Raw genomic sequence first — 15,264 nt, forward strand, 5'->3', positions numbered from 1 at the left:
GTTGTGTTCCAGGACATGTCCAGGCTCTCAGGTTGTGTTATATTGTGTTCCAGGACTATGTCCAGGCTCTAACAGGGTGGTGTTATATTGTGTTCCAGGACTATGTCCAGGCTCTAACAGGTGGTGTTATATTGTGTTCCAGGACTATGTCCAGGCTCTAACAGGTGTGTGTTATATTGTTGTGTTCCAGGACTATGTCCAGGCTCTAACAGGGTGTGTGTTATATTGTGTTCCAGGACTATGTCCAGGCTCTAACAGGGTGGTGTTATATTGTGTTCCAGGACTATGTCCAGGCTCTAACAGGGTGGTGTTATATTGTGTGTTCCAGGACTATGTCCAGGCTCTAACAGGGTGGTGTTATATTGTTGTGTTCCAGGACTATGTCCAGGCTCTAACAGGGTGGTGTTATATTGTGTTCCAGGACTATGTCCAGGCTCTAACAGGGTGGTGTTATATTTTGTGTTCCAGGACTATGTCCAGGCTCTAACAGGGTGGTGTTATATTGTGTGTTCCAGGACTATGTCCAGGCTCTAACAGGGTGGTGTTTATATTGTTGTGTTCCAGGACTATGTCCAGGCTCTAACAGGGTGGTGTTATATTGTTGTTCCAGGACTATGTCCAGGCTCTAACAGGGTGGTGTTATTGTGTGTCCAGGACTATGTCCAGGCTCTAACAGGGTGGTGTTATATTGTTGTGTTCCAGGACTATGTCCAGGCTCTAACAGGGTGGTGTTATATTGTGTTCCAGGACTATGTCCAGGCTCTAACAGGGTGGTGTTATATTGTGTGTTCCAGGACTATGTCCAGGCTCTAACAGGGTGGTGTTATATTGTGTTCCAGGACTATGTCCAGGCTCTAACAGGGTGGTGTTATATTGTTGTGTTCCAGGACTATGTCCAGGCTCTAACAGGGTGTGTTATATTGTGTTCCAGGACTATGTCCAGGCTCTAACAGGGTGGTGTATATTGTGTTCCAGGACTATGTCCAGGCTCTAACAGGGTGGTGTTATATTGTGTTCCAGGACTATGTCCAGGCTCTAACAGGGTGGTGTTATATTGTGTTCCAGGACTATGTCCAGGCTCTAACAGGTGGTGTTATATTGTTGTGTTCCAGGACTATGTCCAGGCTCTAACAGGGTGGTGTTATATTGTTGTGTTCCAGGACTATGTCCAGGCTCTAACAGGGTGGTGTTATATTGTGTTCCAGGACTATGTCCAGGCTCTAACAGGGTGGTGTTATATTGTGTTCCAGGACTATGTCCAGGCTCTAACAGGGTGGTGTTATATTGTGTTCCAGGACTATGTCCAGGCTCTAACAGGGTGGTGTTATATTGTGTGTCCAGGACTATGTCCAGGCTCTAACAGGGTGGTGTTATGTTGTGTTCCAGGACTATGTCCAGGCTCTAACAGGGTGGTGTTATATTGTGTTCCAGGACTATGTCCAGGCTCTAACAGGTGGGTGTTATATTGTGTTCAGGACTATGTAACAGTGTGGTGTTATTGGGTGGTATGTCCAGGCTCTAACAGGGTGGTGTTATATTGTGTTCCAGGACTATGTCCAGGCTCTAACAGGGTGGTGTTATATGTTGTGTTCCAGGACTATGTCCAGGCTCTAACAGGGTGGTGTTATATTGTTGTGTTCCAGGACTATGTCCAGGCTCTAACAGGGTGGTGTTATATTGTGTTCCAGGACTATGTCCAGGCTCTAACAGGGTGGTGTTATATTGTGTGTTCCAGGACTATGTCCAGGCTCTAACAGGGTGGTGTTATATTGTGTTCCAGGACTATGTCCAGGCTCTAACAGGGTGGTGTTATATTGTGTTCCAGGACTATGTCCAGGCTCTAACAGGGTGGTGTTATATTGTTGTGTTCCAGGACTATGTCCAGGCTCTAACAGGGTGGTGTTATATTGTTGTGTTCCAGGACTATGTCCAGGCTCTAACAGGGTGGTGTTATATTGTGTTCCAGGACTATGTCCAGGCTCTAACAGGGTGGTGTTATATTGTGTTCCAGGACTATGTCCAGGCTCTAACAGGGTGGTGTTTATATTGTGTTCCAGGACTATGTCCAGGCTCTAACAGGGTGGTGTTATATTGTTGTGTTCCAGGACTATGTCCAGGCTCTAACAGGGTGGTGTTATATTGTGTGTTCCAGGACTATGTCCAGGCTCTAACAGGGTGGTGTTATATTGTGTTTCCAGGACTATGTCCAGGCTCTAACAGGGTGGTGTTATTTGTTGTGTTCCAGGACTATGTCCAGGCTCTAACAGGGTGGTGTTATATTGTTGTGTTCCAGGACTATGTCCAGGCTCTAACAGGGTGTGTTATATTGTGTTCCAGGACTATGTCCAGGCTCTAACAGGGTGGTGTTATATTGTGTTCCAGGACTATGTCCAGGCTCTAACAGGGTGGTGTTATATTGTGTTCCAGGACTATGTCCAGGCTCTAACAGGGTGGTGTTATTGTTGTGTTCCAGGACTATGTCCAGGCTCTAACAGGGTGGTGTTATATTGTGTTTCCAGGACTATGTCCAGGCTCTAACAGGGTGGTGATATATTGTGTTCCAGGACTATGTCCAGGCTCTAACAGGGTGGTGTTATATTGTGTTCCAGGACTCTGTCCAGGCTCTAACAGGGTGGTGTTATATTGTGTGTCCAGGACTATGTCCAGGCTCTAACAGGGTGGTGTTATATTGTTGTGTTCCAGGACTATGTCCAGGCTCTAACAGGGTGGTGTTATATTGTGTTCCAGGACTATGTCCAGGCTCTAACAGGGTGGTGTTATATTGTGTTCCAGGACTATGTCCAGGCTCTAACAGGGTGGTGTTATATTGTGTGTTCCAGGACTATGTCCAGGCTCTAACAGGGTGGTGTTATATTGTTGTGTTCCAGGACTATGTCCAGGCTCTAACAGGGTGGTGTTATATTGTTGTGTTCCAGGACTATGTCCAGGCTCTAACAGGGTGGTGTTATATTGTGTTCCAGGACTATGTCCAGGCTCTAACAGGGTGGTGTTATATTGTGTTCCAGGACTATGTCCAGGCTCTAACAGGGTGGTGTTATATTGTGTTCCAGGACTATGTCCAGGCTCTAACAGGGTGGTGTTATATTGTGTTCCAGGACTATGTCCAGGCTCTAACAGGGTGTGTTATATTGTGTGTTCCAGGACTATGTCCAGGCTCTAACAGGGTGGTGTTATATTGTGTTCCAGGACTATGTCCAGGCTCTAACAGGGTGGTGTTATATTGTGTGTTCCAGGACTATGTCCAGGCTCTAACAGGGTGGTGTTATATTGTTGTGTTCCAGGACACTGTCCAGGCTCTAACAGGGTTGTGTTATATTGTGTTCCAGGACTATGTCCAGGCTCTAACAGGGTGGTGTTATATTGTGTTCCAGGACTATGTCCAGGCTCTAACAGGGTGGTGTTATATTGTGTTCCAGGACTATGTCCAGGCTCTAACAGGGTGGTGTTATATTGTTGTGTTCCAGGACTATGTCCAGGCTCTAACAGGGTGGTGTTATATTGTTGTGTTCCAGGACTATGTCCAGGCTCTAACAGGGTGGTGTTATATTGTTGTGTTCCAGGACTATGTCCAGGCTCTAACAGGGTGGTGTTATATTGTTGTTCCAGGACTATGTCCAGGCTCTAACAGGGTGGTGTTATATTGTGTTTCCAGGACTATGTCCAGGCTCTAACAGGGTGGTGTTATATTGTGTTCCAGGACTATGTCCAGGCTCTAACAGGGTGGTGTTATTGTTGTGTTCCAGGACTATGTCCAGGCTCTAACAGGGTGGTGTTATATTGTTGTGTTCCAGGACTATGTCCAGGCTCTAACAGGGTGGTGTTATATTGTGTTCCAGGACTATGTCCAGGCTCTAACAGGGTGGTGTTATATTGTGTTCCAGGACTATGTCCAGGCTCTAACAGGGTGGTGTTATATTGTGTTCCAGGACTATGTCCAGGCTCTAACAGGGTGGTGTTATATTGTTGTGTTCCAGGACTATGTCCAGGCTCTAACAGGGTGGTGTTATATTGTGTTTCCAGGACTATGTCCAGGCTCTAACAGGGTGGTGTTATATTGTGTTCCAGGACTATGTCCAGGCTCTAACAGGGTGGTGTTATATTGTAGTGTTCCAGGACTATGTTCAGGCTCTAACAGGGTGGTGTTATATTGTGTTCCAGGACTATGTCCAGGCTCTAACAGGGTGGTGTTATATTGTGTTCCAGGACTATGTCCAGGCTCTAACAGGGTGGTGTTATATTGTTGTGTTCCAGGACTATGTCCAGGCTCTAACAGGGTGGTGTTATATTGTTGTGTTCCAGGACACTGTCCAGGCTCTAACAGGGTTGTGTTATATTGTGTTCCAGGACTATGTCCAGGCTCTAACAGGGTGGTGTTATATTGTGTTCCAGGACTATGTCCAGGCTCTAACAGGGTGGTGTTATATTGTGTTCCAGGACTATGTCCAGGCTCTAACAGGGTGGTGTTATATTGTTGTGTTCCAGGACTATGTCCAGGCTCTAACAGGGTGGTGTTATATTGTCGTGTTCCAGGACTATGTCCAGGCTCTAACAGGGTGGTGTTATATTGTGTTCCAGGACTATGTCCAGGCTCTAACAGGGTGGTGTTATATTGTTGTGTTCCAGGACTATGTCCAGGCTCTAACAGGGTGGTGTTATATTGTTGTGTTCCAGGACTATGTCCAGGCTCTAACAGGGTGGTGTTATATTGTGTTCCAGGACTATGTCCAGGCTCTAACAGGGTGGTGTTATATTGTGTTCCAGGACTATGTCCAGGCTCTAGCAGAGTGGTGTTATATTGTGTTCCAGGACTATGTCCAGGCTCTAACAGGGTGGTGTTATATTGTTGTGTTCCAGGACTATGTCCAGGCTCTAACAGGGTGGTGTTATATTGTTGTGTTCCAGGACTATGTCCAGGCTCTTAACAGGGTGGTGTTATATTGTGTTCCAGGACTCTGTCCAGGCTCTAACAGGGTGGTGTTATATTGTGTTCCAGGACTATGTCCAGGCTCTAACAGGGTGGTGTTATATTGTGTTCCAGGACTATGTCCAGGCTCTAACATGGTGGTGTTATATTGTGTTCCAGGACTATGTCCAGGCTCTAACAGGGTAGTGTTATATTGTGTTCCAGGACTCTGTCCAGGCTCTAACAGGGTGGTGTTATATTGTGTTCCAGGACTCTGTCCAGGCTCTAACAGGGTGGTGTTATATTGGGTTCCAGGACTATGTCCAGGCTCTAACAGGGTGGTGTTATATTGTGTTCCAGGACTATGTCCAGGCTCTAGCAGAGTGGTGTTATATTGTGTTCCAGGACTATGTCCAGGCTCTAACAGGGTGGTGTTATATTGTTGTGTTCCAGGACTACGTCCAGGCTCTAACAGGGTGGTGTTATATTGTGTTCCAGGACATGTCCAGGCTCTAACAGGGTGGTGTTATATTGTGTTCCAGGACTATGTCCAGGCTCTAACAGGGTGGTGTTATATTGTGTTCCGGGACTATGTCCAGGCTCTAACAGGGTTGTGTTATGGATGGAGTGGAGGGGCTGATCTACCTGGTGCTGTTCTCCTTCGTCACAGCTCTCATGTTCTCCTCCATCGTCTGCAGTGTGCCACACACCTGGCAGAGCAAGAGGTAATACACCTGAACATACACCTCAACACAAACACCTTAACACACCTGAACACACACACCTTAACACACCTGAACACACACAACAACAACACCTGAACACACACCTGAACACACACATCACAAACACCTGAACACACAACACAAACACCTGAACACACACACACACACACAACACAAACACCTGAACACAAACACCTTAACACACCTGAACACACAACACAAACACCTTAACACACACCTGAACACACACAACACAAACACCTGAACACACACAACAACACCTGAACACACACAACACTTGACACACACCTGAACACATACAACACCTGAACACACACCTGAACACATACAACACCTGAACACATACAACACCTTGACACACACCTGAAACACATACAACACACACCTGAACACATACAACACCTGAACACACACAACACAAACACCTGGACACATACAACACCTTGACACACACCTGAACACACACCCTGAACACATACAACACCTGAACACATACAACACCTGAACACATACAACACCTGAACACATACAACACCTTGACACACACCTGAAACACATACAACACCTGAACACATACAACACCTGAACACATACAACACCTGAACACATACAACACCTGAACACATACAACACCTGAACACACACCTGAACACATACAACACCTGAACACATACAACACCTTGACACACACCTGAACACATACAACACCTGAACACATACAACACCTTGACACACACCTGAACACATACAGCACCTTGACACACACCTGAACACACACAACATCTTAACACACACCTGAACACATACAACATCTTAACACATACAACACCTTAACACACACAACACCTGAACACACACCTTAACACACACCTGAACACATACAACACCTTAACACACACATCTGGCCTATTCCCTGCTAAGACATTGATCAGATCTTACTACTACTGCTACTGCTACTAATACTACTGCTGCTACTACTACTACTCCTAATACTACTGCTGCTACTACTACTACTGTACACAGTCTTCATGTTTAGTATAGTGCATCTGTCTGTCTATCAGACTCTCTCGTCTGTCTGTCTGTCTGTCTGTCTATCACTCTCTCGTCTGTCTGTCTATCAGACTCTCTCGTCTGTCTGTCTGTCTGTCTGTCTGTCTGTCTATCAGACTCTCTCGTCTGTCTGTCTGTCTATCAGACTCTCTCGTCTGTCTGTCTGTCTGTCTGTCTGTATGCGCCCGTCTCTCAGTGTTATTCCACATCTTCTAATTGGGTCAACACCATTATTTTCTGTCCCCCCCTCATTCCTCCTTCTGTTTCTTCTCCTCTTCCTCTTCCTCTTCCTCTTCCTCGTCCTCGTCCTCGTCTTCCTTTCTCCTACCAATGTTCTGATTTGTAAAAACCTGTGACTCGGAATGGGACGATGGAATCCTCAGTAACAGTTGATGGGGACACGGATCATATCATATATAGATTAATAAGGGTCATTGACGGTTTTGGCCCATGGCGTAATATATTTTGTACTAAATACATTGGACTTCTCAATTGACATCTCTGTAGCGACAGAGATTCTGTGTGTCCCTCGTCGACCTCCTCCTGGGTTTCTATCATCGAGAAGAGAGGCCTTGGCAGAGTGCTTTGTGTAAGGACAGTCCTGCTTTTGGGCTCTGTGTGTGTGGATGAGTTTTGGGCAGCTTTATATGCGAGTGTGGCAGCATTAGAACCTATTCTGAATAGCACTGCTGCCCCCATGGTGGTGTGAAGAGATAACAGTTGAAGCCTCTCGGCGAACCCGTGCTTGCCTCTTCACTGCCCGTGCAATCTACGGACCGATCTAAAGTTCTACAAACATGTTTTATACCCTGTGTAGTTGACCTGCACTCCACTACCTTCCCAATAAGCACACGTCCTATCTGATTATTTCATTATTTTTCGCTGACGATTGTTTTAAATTTTTTTTTATTGATCATTGTATGTCACAGCAGAAAATGGTTCACCACCGGCGGCCATTTTGACCTGATTTTAGTTTTCTTTGTGACATTTTGTATGCATTTACATTTTTAGGTGCACTCAAGATTTCAGATGCATGAATCAAATAACCTCAAATGCATGAATCAAATGGCCTTGAAAATAAATGAATCAAATTCTTTTTTTAAACTTAACCTTTATTTAACTAGGCAAGTCAGTTAAGAACAAATTCTTATTTACAACGATGGTCTAGGAACAGTGGGTTAACTGCCTTGTTCAGGGCAGAACAAGAGATTTTTACCCTGTCAGCTCGGGGATTCGATCCAGCAACCTTTCGCTTTACTGGCCCAACGCTCTTAAAACCACTAGGCTACCTGCCGCCCCACTTCCTCCTGAAGTGTGATTGAAATGAATGAATCAAATGGCTTGAAACAAATGAATCAAATGGCTTGAAATTAATAAATCAAATGGCTTGAAAGGATGAATCAAATGGCTTGAAAGGAATGAATCAAAATGGGCTTGAAATGAATGAATCAAATGGCTTGAAAAGGAATGAATCAAATGGCTTGAAATGAATGAATCAAATGGCTTGAAAAGGAATGAATCAAATGGCTTGAAATGATTGCTCATTATGGGGAGTCAGTCATTGCCTGCCGTTCAGGGGAATCGATTCCGATGATTCCTTTGTAAATAAGCTCTATGCTTCTCTCCTGTCCTCTTGCTATATCCCTCTGCTGCTGAGACAAAGCTGCTACTGATGACGGTGAGGATGATGCTGAAAACTGCACCATATCTCTGGTTCCTTCTACAATTGGCTGAAATGAACAAATCTGACTCCTGACTTCTGATCTTTGACCCCTAGACAGTGTTCTGTGAACCTCGTGTGCACCTGTGCTTTGTGGTGGGGTGGTGCCTGTGGGGGTTGATGGTGGTGGGGGTGTTTTGGGGTTATCTTGCCTGGCGTCTCTCCATTGCACCAATACCAATACAAGGGAATTAGGTGGTTTAGTGTGGACTTGGCCCCTAGTCCCTGATCTTGGGTCAGTTTTTAATATTCCTCATTTAATGGTAAAAGGTCAGGTTTGTGGGAGGGGAAGCTGATCCTAGATCAGTCGGTTGAGGGGTGTATTATCCTCCTTCAAGGGTCCTATGAGTCTGAGTTGACCCTCTATCAGCTCCTCTCTCCTCTGTTCTCACTCTCACTGTCTGTCTCCCCTCACCCCTCCTTCCTCTCGCCCGGGCCCCTCCCCTCGCCCGGCCCCTCCCCTTGGCCCGCCCCCTCCCCTTGGCCCTGGCCAATGAAGGACGGATGATGAGGATGGAGAAGACGAGTCTGCTGCCCAAGGCAATCGGGGGGCGGGTCCTCATGATAACCTGTACCGCGTGCACATGCCCAGCCTCTACAGCTGTGGTAGCAGCTACGGCAGCGAAGCTAGCATCCCTGCTACGGCCCACACTGTCAGCAATGCCCCTGTCACTGAGTACATGTGAGTTTGTACCCCACCGGTAGCCGCTAGCTGAAACAACACACTGCCTGCTACACAAGCTAGCCACGCGATCTCCATTGCCTGCCATACATTATTGTAGCTAGCGAGTGAGTTAGCCTGCTAGCCACATGTCAGTTAGCACCGCTAGCAGAATCAACACACTGCCTGCTATACAAGCTCAAGTTAGCCGCGCGATCGCCATTGCCTGCCAAACATTATCGCTAGCTAGCGAGTGAGTTAGCATGCTAGCATAAACAAAACACTGCCTGCTATCAGTTAGCTATCAGTTACCCCAAATGAAGCTACACTGCCTGCTCAGTGATATACACTAGGCTACATGTGAGTAAGCCTGCTAGCCATATCGGAGTTAGCTTTTACACATTGCCTGCCTGCCATACAAGTTAGCTATTGCCTGCTACCAATTAGCCACGCAATTACCATTGACTGGTATCGGCCTACCATGAAGCTACAGCTAAAGGGTGTGAGTTAGCCCTGCTAGCCGCTAGCGGGAACCCATTGCCTGCCAGTCACTAGCTAGCACATGCTAGCTAGTCCCGCAATGATCATTTGAGCCTGCATGGACTCAGACAAACATTGCTACTATTGTAATATTTAACCACCAGGCTGCCACATTGAAGACAGATACACTCACAAACGTATATAAAGTAGCCTAAGTTTGTTTTATTCAGTAAAGAGTCCCTATGTCCTTCGTGTCACTGATAAGGACCATGTTACAGATCATGGTCAGCATGATGATACCCAGTAGTGTTCCCATAAGGTGAAACACATATCAATCTGCATGGTTGAACGCTGTGGCCTTACAAGGTTTTACACCCTTCATCTACACACATGATGACTGCAGTATATGTTTCTCCTCCTCGTCCACTTCAATAACGCACTTCAGTTAATGTAATAGGCCTGCATACCTTTTCAACTAGTCATGTAATAGGCCTGCATACCTTTTCAACTAGTCAACGTAATAGGCCTGCATACCTTTTCAACTAGTCAACGTAATAGGCCTGCATACCTTTTCAACTAGTCAACGTAATAGGCCTGCATACCTTTTCAACTAGTCAACGTAATAGGCCTGCATACCTTTTCAACTAGTCAACGTAATAGGCCTGCATACCTTTTCAACTAGTCAACGTAATAGGCCTGCATACCTTTTCAACTAGTCAACGTAATAGGCCTGCATACCTTTTCAACTAGTCAACGTAATAGGCCTGCATACCTTTTCAACTAGTCAACGTAATAGGCCTGCATACCTTTTCAACTAGTCAACGTAATAGGCCTGCATACCTTTTAACTAGTCAACGTAACAGGCCTGCATACCTTTTCTACTAGTCAAGTAATAGGCCTGCATACCTTTTCAACTAGTCAACGTAATAGACCTGCATACCTTTTCAACTAGTCAACGTAATAGGCCTGCATACCTTTTAACTAGTCAACGTAACAGGCCTGCATACCTTTTCTACTAGTCAAGTAATAGGCCTGCATACCTTTTCAACTAGTCAACGTAATAGACCTGCATACCTTTTCAACTAGTCAAGTAATAGGCCTGCATACCTTTTCAACTAGTCAACGTAACAGGCCTGCATACCTTTTAACTAGTCAACGTAACAGGCCTGCATACCTTTTAACTAGTCAACGTAATAGGCCTGCATACCTTTTAACTAGTCAACGTAACAGGCCTGCATACCTTTTCAACTAGTCAACGTAATAGGCCTGCATACCTTTTAACTAGTCAACATAACAGGCCTGCATACCTTTTCAACTAGTCAACGTAACAGGCCTGCATACCTTTTCAACTAGTCAACGTAACAGGCCTGCATACCTTTTAACTAGTCAACGTAACAGGCCTGCATACCTTTTAACTAGTCAACGTAACAGGCCTGCATACCTTTTAACTAGTCAACGTAACAGGCCTGCATACCTTTTCAACTAGTCAACGTAATAGGCCTGCATACCTTTTAACTAGTCAACGTAACAGGCCTGCATACCTTTTCAACTAGTCAACGTAACAGGCCTGCATACCTTTTCAACTAGTCAACGTAATAGGCCTGCATACCTTTTCAACTAGTCAACGTAACAGGCCTGCATACCTTTTCAACTAGTCAACGTAACATGCCTGCATACCTTTTAACTAGTCAACGTAACAGGCCTGCATACCTTTTAACTAGTCAACGTAACAGGCCTGCATACCTTTCAACTAAATGTAATAGGCCTGCATACCTTTCAACTAAACGTAATAGGCCTGCATACCTTTCAACTAAACGTAACAGGCCTGCATACCTTTTCAACTAGTCAACGTAACAGGCCTGCATACCTTTTCAACTAGTCAACGTAACATGCCTGCATACCTTTTAACTAGTCAACGTAACAGGCCTGCATACCTTTTAACTAGTCAACGTAACAGGCCTGCATACCTTTCAACTAAATGTAATAGGCCTGCATACCTTTCAACTAAACGTAATAGGCCTGCATACCTTTCAACTAAACGTAACAGGCCTGCATACCTTTTCAACTAGTCAACGTAAGTTTAAGTTATGCATTAATTTATTCCATTAAGTATACCACTGATACAAAACAATACATTATTTATAAAAAATAAGAAGATTATCACGTGCACCGGATAGGTGCAGGGAAATGTGTTGTTTTACATGGTCGGCCATGGTAGTACGGCACCCCAGGAGCAAATTAGGGTTCAGTGCTTTGCTCAAGGGCACATCAACCTTTTGGTTACTGGCCCAACCTGTTGTTAACAAGTCAACATCCAGCGCCAGGACAATAATATAGCAGACACGGTGCTGTTGTTGTGGACGCCGACCACATACTGAGGTCTGAGGCTAAGTCCCAATGATCTCTCCTTCCTCTTGAAGTGTGCACTCATTCACCACTCCCCACCATTGTAAAAAGCATTTTGATTGACGTTGGCATGGATACTAGAATACTAGATGGAGTTTCCGTATTCCAGTCATATACATGAAGGGAAGTGAACAAGTGCACACTTCGGGAGAAAGGAGAGATAATTGGGACGCAATCTAGTTGTTGTAGGGAGGACTGTAGTGCAGGAAGTTACAACAGAAACCAGGAAGTGACAACAATAACCAGGAAGTGACCTCAGTAACCAGGAAGTGACCTCAGTAACCTCTCGTTTGTGACGCAGGACCCAGAACGCAAACTTTCAGACCCCCAGGTGTGAGAACACGCCTCTGATTGGCAGGGAATCCCCTCCACCCTCTGTAAGTGCACACTTTCTAGTACACACTATCCCCTCCACCCTTTGTAGTGCACACTTTCTAGTACACACTCTACTACAGTATGCCCCTCCGAACCCTGAAGGTGTTTTACCTTCGAGTGTCGAAATACCATCGCAAAGGTCATTTGGCAGCCTGGCTTTTTTAAATGTAATAAATTGTATTCAAAACAGGTGTTTAGTCTGACAGATCACAGATGAAAAACAACATTTGTCAGTCTCTAATTCTGATGTAAACTCTGGTTAGTCTATTTTGCATGTCAAATGGAACCCTATTCCCTATGGGCCCTAGTCAAAAGCAGTGCACTATATAGGGAATAGGGTGCCATAGGTCTCTAGTCAAAAGCAGTGCACTATATAGGGAATAGGGCGCCATTTGGGACGTGGGTAATTATTTGAAGCGTGTTCCCACAAGATCTCTGTAAGAGGAGAAAACAGTGGTGAAGTTTCAAGCTAAGGGCTATTCATTCCATCCAACTGGGCCTGTGGTGCTAACCATTTGGTGGTACAAGACTGGGCCAGTGGTGCTAACCATTTGGTAGTAGAAGACTGGGCCAGTGGTGCTAACCATTTGGTGGTACAAGACTGGGCCAGTGGTGCTAACCATTTGGTAGTACAAGACTGGGCCAGTGGTGCTAACCATTTGGTAGTACAAGACTGGGCCAGTGGTGCCAACCATTTGGTGGTATGAGACTGGGTAAGCGGTGCCAACCATTTGGTGGTACGAGACTTGACCTCTTGTACTTCTCCTTGAACCAGATTTCATCGCTGCATCATCAGGTCTCAATAAGGAAGTATAGAGGGCTGGGTTGGTCCCAGTTAACCCTTGAAGAGCTCTCTCTTATATCTTCATACTTCTTCATAGGATTCATAGGAAAACAATGGGGTGTTGACATGTGCTCTTTCTTTTGAGACGCTTGGTGTCTGACGCTGGGGTTTTCCTTCTTCTTTTTAACGTTGTATCTCTTGAGTCTGTGGACGGGCGATACGGTCTTTCCAGTACAGCCATTGGTTAAAGCTGGTTGTTTCCGAAGACGTTTTACCTTGAAGTCACCCGGAGTGACTTCCTGTCCATGTCCGTCCTTAATTCGTGTGTCCCCCCCCCCCCCTAGTAACAACAGGCAACGCTCCTTTAGTCCTGTCCCCATAGTGTGTCTGTGTGTACACGTCCTCTAGATGCATGTGACCTATGTATGTGTTCCCCTGTCATCACTAAACATCACTACTAGTTCTTCACCTGGGGTGTGTTCATTATGGAAAAAACGTTTACCATTTTATGAACCGAACGGAAGCAAAGCAGCAAAAAAAATGTGGGTTTCTATCGGGACAAATTCAGGTAGGTCCCTCCCAGTTTCGTTCCGTTTGCTTCCGTTTCAGAAGCATTTCGACAAACAGAATCGGAGGATGAATTACATCCCTGATTCACAGGGCCAACTGCTGAAAACCACCCATAGAGGTGGATAGAGGTCACACAAAGGCTGGTTTAGAAGCAAATATGTGCCCTCTATCCAACTCTATGACGTCATGTCATCACCACCACCGTCTAGCAGTAGACACCACCTCGGGTTGGTGATGCACGGCGGCCATTTTGTGCCTTATGGCTCACCAAGCACTAGTTTCCACATTAGAGATGGGAACTGGGAAACCCAGCGCTACAGTACTCCCTCACTAAGACCACTGACTAATATCAGGCTAACCTAACCTTCTACATCAGAATTAGAGCACTAATACAATTGATCAATTCAATATTTTATACTATTTCCTGTCTAATAATAATCATCTAGAGTTGAGTGCTAACGCCCTGTCAAAAACCCTGCAGGACTATAATCCTAATCCTAATCAATCTCTGTCGTGATAATTGTTGTTTTTAATCCACTACCTCAGGCTGTCCAAATGACTAGTGAAGTGTGGTGTGTGTTTGGTGTGTGTTTGCTTGTTTACCATAGTGTTCCACTCTACCAACCCCCTCCACCCTGTCCTGCTACTCTCTGGTTCTCCTCGTCTGTCTCTGGACACTTGTAAGCAGCAGCATATCTCTACATCCTCTTGTTCTTTCCCTACCTCCCGCCCCCTTTTGAAGTACACTAGTATACCACTACTCTTCCCTACTACTCCTCCCCCCTTTGAAGTCACTAGTATACATACCTCTTCCCTACTTCGCTCCTCCCCTTCTGAAGTACACTATTATACATACTCTTCATAACATACTCTTCCCTACTCACTTCCCCTTCTGAAGTACACTATATAACATACTCTTCTCCAATCACTCACTTCCCCTTCTGAAGTACACTAGTATAACAATACTCTTTCCCGACTCACTTCCTTCCCCCTTCTGAAGTCAACTATATACATACTCTTCCTACTCCCACTCCCCTCCCCATTGTGGAAGTACATAGTAATACATACCCTTCCCTACTCGTCGCTTCTACCCTTCTGAAAGTAACAGCTAGTAGACATACCCGTGGCCCTACGCACTTCCCCTTCTGAAAGTACCACTAGTATACATACCTCGTCCTACTCGCGCTTCCCCGAATCTGAAGTACACTAGTATACATACCCTTCCCTACTCACTTCCCCTTCTGAAGTACACTAGTATACATACCCTTCCCTACTCCCTCCCCCTTCTGAAGTACACTAGTATACATACCCTTCAGATTTGGGCTGTTGATGGACACATTATTACTTTTTTGTTATTTTCTTTTCCTTCCTTTTCTCTCCTACTTTCTCTCTCTTCTTCCCCCCTCCCTCTCTCCCTACCTCTCTCTCTCTCCCCCCTCTCTCTCTCCCTACCTCTCTCTCTCTCCCCCCCTCTCTCTCTCCCTACCCTCTCTCTCTCCCTACCTCTCTCTCTCCCTACCTCTCTCTCTCCCTACCTCTCTCTCTCTC

General features: G+C 45.5%; 1 protein-coding gene across 2 annotated transcripts in view; it reads left to right on the forward strand.

The window, feature by feature from the left end:
• The first annotated feature begins 5,511 nt into the window (after window positions 1–5,511).
• Window positions 5,512–15,264, forward strand: part of LOC116366390 (protein tweety homolog 3-like) — a 14,775-nt gene continuing 5,022 nt past the window's right edge. The window contains exons 1-3 of one of the 2 annotated variants that reach the window (XM_031818527.1): window positions 5,512–5,649; window positions 8,940–9,122; window positions 12,289–12,364. In XM_031818527.1, coding sequence (XP_031674387.1) covers window positions 5,543–5,649; window positions 8,940–9,122; window positions 12,289–12,364 — 366 coding nt within the window. In that variant the 5' untranslated portion in view covers window positions 5,512–5,542. The remainder of the gene's footprint in view (window positions 5,650–8,939; window positions 9,123–12,288; window positions 12,365–15,264) is intronic. The other variant, XR_004208270.1, reaches the window with a different exon arrangement.

This window comes from Oncorhynchus kisutch, unplaced genomic scaffold (genome assembly GCF_002021735.2).
Source record: "Oncorhynchus kisutch isolate 150728-3 unplaced genomic scaffold, Okis_V2 scaffold1461, whole genome shotgun sequence".
Taxonomy (NCBI): domain Eukaryota; kingdom Metazoa; phylum Chordata; class Actinopteri; order Salmoniformes; family Salmonidae; genus Oncorhynchus; species Oncorhynchus kisutch.